This window comes from Aspergillus caelatus (assembly GCF_009193585.1).
Source record: "Aspergillus caelatus strain CBS 763.97 unplaced genomic scaffold BDV27scaffold_301, whole genome shotgun sequence".
Lineage (NCBI taxonomy): Eukaryota > Fungi > Ascomycota > Eurotiomycetes > Eurotiales > Aspergillaceae > Aspergillus > Aspergillus caelatus.
In genome coordinates, this window is record NW_022475564.1 from 36224 (window position 1) to 39006 (window position 2783).

The following is a 2783-nucleotide window of genomic DNA, read 5'->3' on the forward strand; positions in this document are numbered from 1 at the left end:
TTTTCACCTTCAAAAGTCTGGGTGTTATGCAAATGCATCTCGCCCGAAGCAACGCTCAGAGCTCTCATATAAAAACAAGGACAAATTCGCGAACCGAATACTAGCTTTGTCCTGAACAAATAATTACTTCTAACAAATCGATTGCTCGTTCTTTTGCTTTACTTACATCAAATACCCAACATGGGGTTTATCGGCGACGTGCCTCAGGGAGATATTATCCCTAATAGTTATATTGTGGTCTTGAAGCCAACTATTAGTGAGGAGGAAGCCTCCTCTCACGTTGAGTCCATTGGGTCCCAGCAAAATGAGGAAGTGGGCGTGCCATCTCAGACAGCAGTTGAATCTTTTTCTATCCAACACCTGGACAGCAGTACATCAGGAGAGACTCCCCCTGTATTCAGGGGGTACACAGGGACTTTCTCCTCGACTGTCGTGCAGTCAATCAAAGAATCACCACTGGTAACTAAGGCAGCCCTCATTCATTCTAATTCGTTATCGGTCACAGGGCCATCTTTATACACGATAATATACCGATCTAAGCATGGAGTTTACACGTTACTCTAACACAAAACAGGTTGATTATGTCCAACCCAATCAGTACATCCGAATCCAAGATGTTCAACCTGCCCCACCCTCGTGGGGCTTGTCCCGTATCTCACACCGAGGCCCTTTTAACCCTGGAGATAATAATTATATCTACGACAACAACGAATCTGGTCAGGGAGTGACTGCCTACGTTGTTGACACAGGCATTAGAATTGACCACCAGGTAAGTGCCGTCTTTAAAAATACTACTATTTCTGACCTGTCCTCAAACAGGATTTTGGTGGCCGTGCAAGATGGGGCAAAACAATTCCTAGTGGTGCCAGCAACACAGATACGGTGGGCCATGGTACGCATGTCGCAGGTACATTGGCTGGCACTAAATATGGGGTCGCCAAAAACGTAAAAGTAATTGCCGTCAAAGTCTTCCCGGATAATGCCATAAGCACATCAACATCAAACATTATTCAGGGAATTGAATGGGCAGTGAATGACGCACGGAACGGAAATATCAACAGAACCGTTATGAACTTGAGCCTTGGAGGACTGGCACCGCCTAATTTCAAAGCCATGGACGACGCCGTCGAAGCTGCAGTCCGCGCAGGAATGATAGTTGCAGTGGCAGCTGGTAATTTAGGTGTAAGTTGTATTTTCCTGTGACATTTGCATCAGCTCTCTGAGGGTTTATTTCCACGTAACATTTCCATTTTGCTGACCCGTTACTAGCGAGATGTCAAGGATTTCACTCCGGCGCGGGCTCCCAATGCGCTTACAGTTGGAGCGATAGACCGAGGTGACTCAATGCCACAGTGGTCGAACTGGGGCCAACGTGAGCGTTTACTCAAACCTAACACTTCCCATGATCTAATTGAGTACAGTTCTTGACTTCAATGGCCCTGGAGTAGATATTGTCTCCTGTGGCATCACAAGTCCAAGTGCCGAGGCGCAAATGAGTGGAACTTCTATGGGTTAGTCAAATCCTTGCAGTAATTTTCCCACTACATTCTAAACAAGTGCTAGCAACACCACATATCGCCGGTCTTGCTTCTTGCTTGCGCCAAGGACCCAGGAACGCTACGCTTCCCTCTCTTGCATATGAGCTACGGCTCCGTGCCGAAGGTCGATGCAGAGTCTACGCTGGACATGAAGCTGGGACCCCTAACCTTGCTGCTGTAAACGTGAAGGTTCCATAGGATGCATACAATATGTAGGAGAGGTAAAGAGGAGTTTCAACAACTCCAGGTAACAAAAGTTCTCTGCTTACGTGAATATCGTTATTATTATTACTGGTTGAACTGAACCCATGAATTTAAAACGGAGTAATGGTATACGTCTTGCTAAATCGGAATTACATTTCGAACTTCGCTTTTTGTTAGACGAGTGGAGACTATACGCGGTTCGGAATATAGGGCTGACGGACATTTCTACTGGGCTTGGTGGAGTAGATAGAAAACGAAGCCCTTTGCTACTAGTGTTATTTGGCATTGTCTAAAGCCTACCAAGTAGTTTCTAACTAGCTTTGATACACTGTTTTCTTTTATAAAATATTTTGTACAGACCGATGGTAGTAAAGGTATCGAAAATAAAAATGTGGTAAGAAGAATACAAGTGTGTATCATGGACGTTGCAGCGATATTAGTCAGCAAAGTGAGATTTCACTCTGTCTTAGATAACCTAGGATTCTAATAAGAACAACTACCTACGGGGGGTTAGAAAAGCCTCAAATTCTAATCATTTCCATTACAAGAAGAGCCCCAAAATCAATCTTATCTCACATTTCGGTTACATTTCTTTACATTCCAATCAATTCTAATCCATTCTATTACTGTCTCTTTACAACGTCGAGTCTAGGGCACGGGCCATATTCCACCTGCCCAGCTGCCTGAGGCAGAGTAGCGCGTCGATGTCAGCTTTTAGCACGTCGAACCCAACTACTTTCTGGACAAGTGGGCCTCTCGAAATTTAATGCCATTTTTGGACACGCCACTTCCACCTGACTACTAGTGAGCTTAAAACCATGACAAGAGAAGATTTTCCGTACCATGTTATTGAAGAGGGGTTCATGGGAGTCCTGCAAATGTGCGCGAGCTATTCTAAAAAAGATCTTACTTTCTCTATTTATTGATTGGATGAACTGTAATGATCCGTTGAACCATCTCGGGGTCAATTGGTATTCATTGTATAAGAGATAGAACTTTGTTGTACTGGGTTTCCAAAGAACCGCAAGAGACAGTTAGTGG

At 44.4% G+C, this 2783-nt stretch overlaps 1 protein-coding gene across 1 annotated transcript; it reads left to right on the top strand.

Annotated features, from left to right (window-relative positions):
* Positions 1-541: 541 nt before the first annotated feature.
* Positions 542-1736, top strand: BDV27DRAFT_150082 (S8 family peptidase; the record flags this gene model as incomplete). Its single annotated transcript, XM_032071170.1, has 5 exons — positions 542-769; positions 820-1182; positions 1270-1372; positions 1422-1511; positions 1564-1736. The coding sequence occupies 5 exons, from the start codon at positions 542-544 to the stop codon at positions 1734-1736; spliced, it is 957 nt and encodes a 318-aa protein (XP_031921943.1).
* Positions 1737-2783: the final 1047 nt, after the last annotated feature.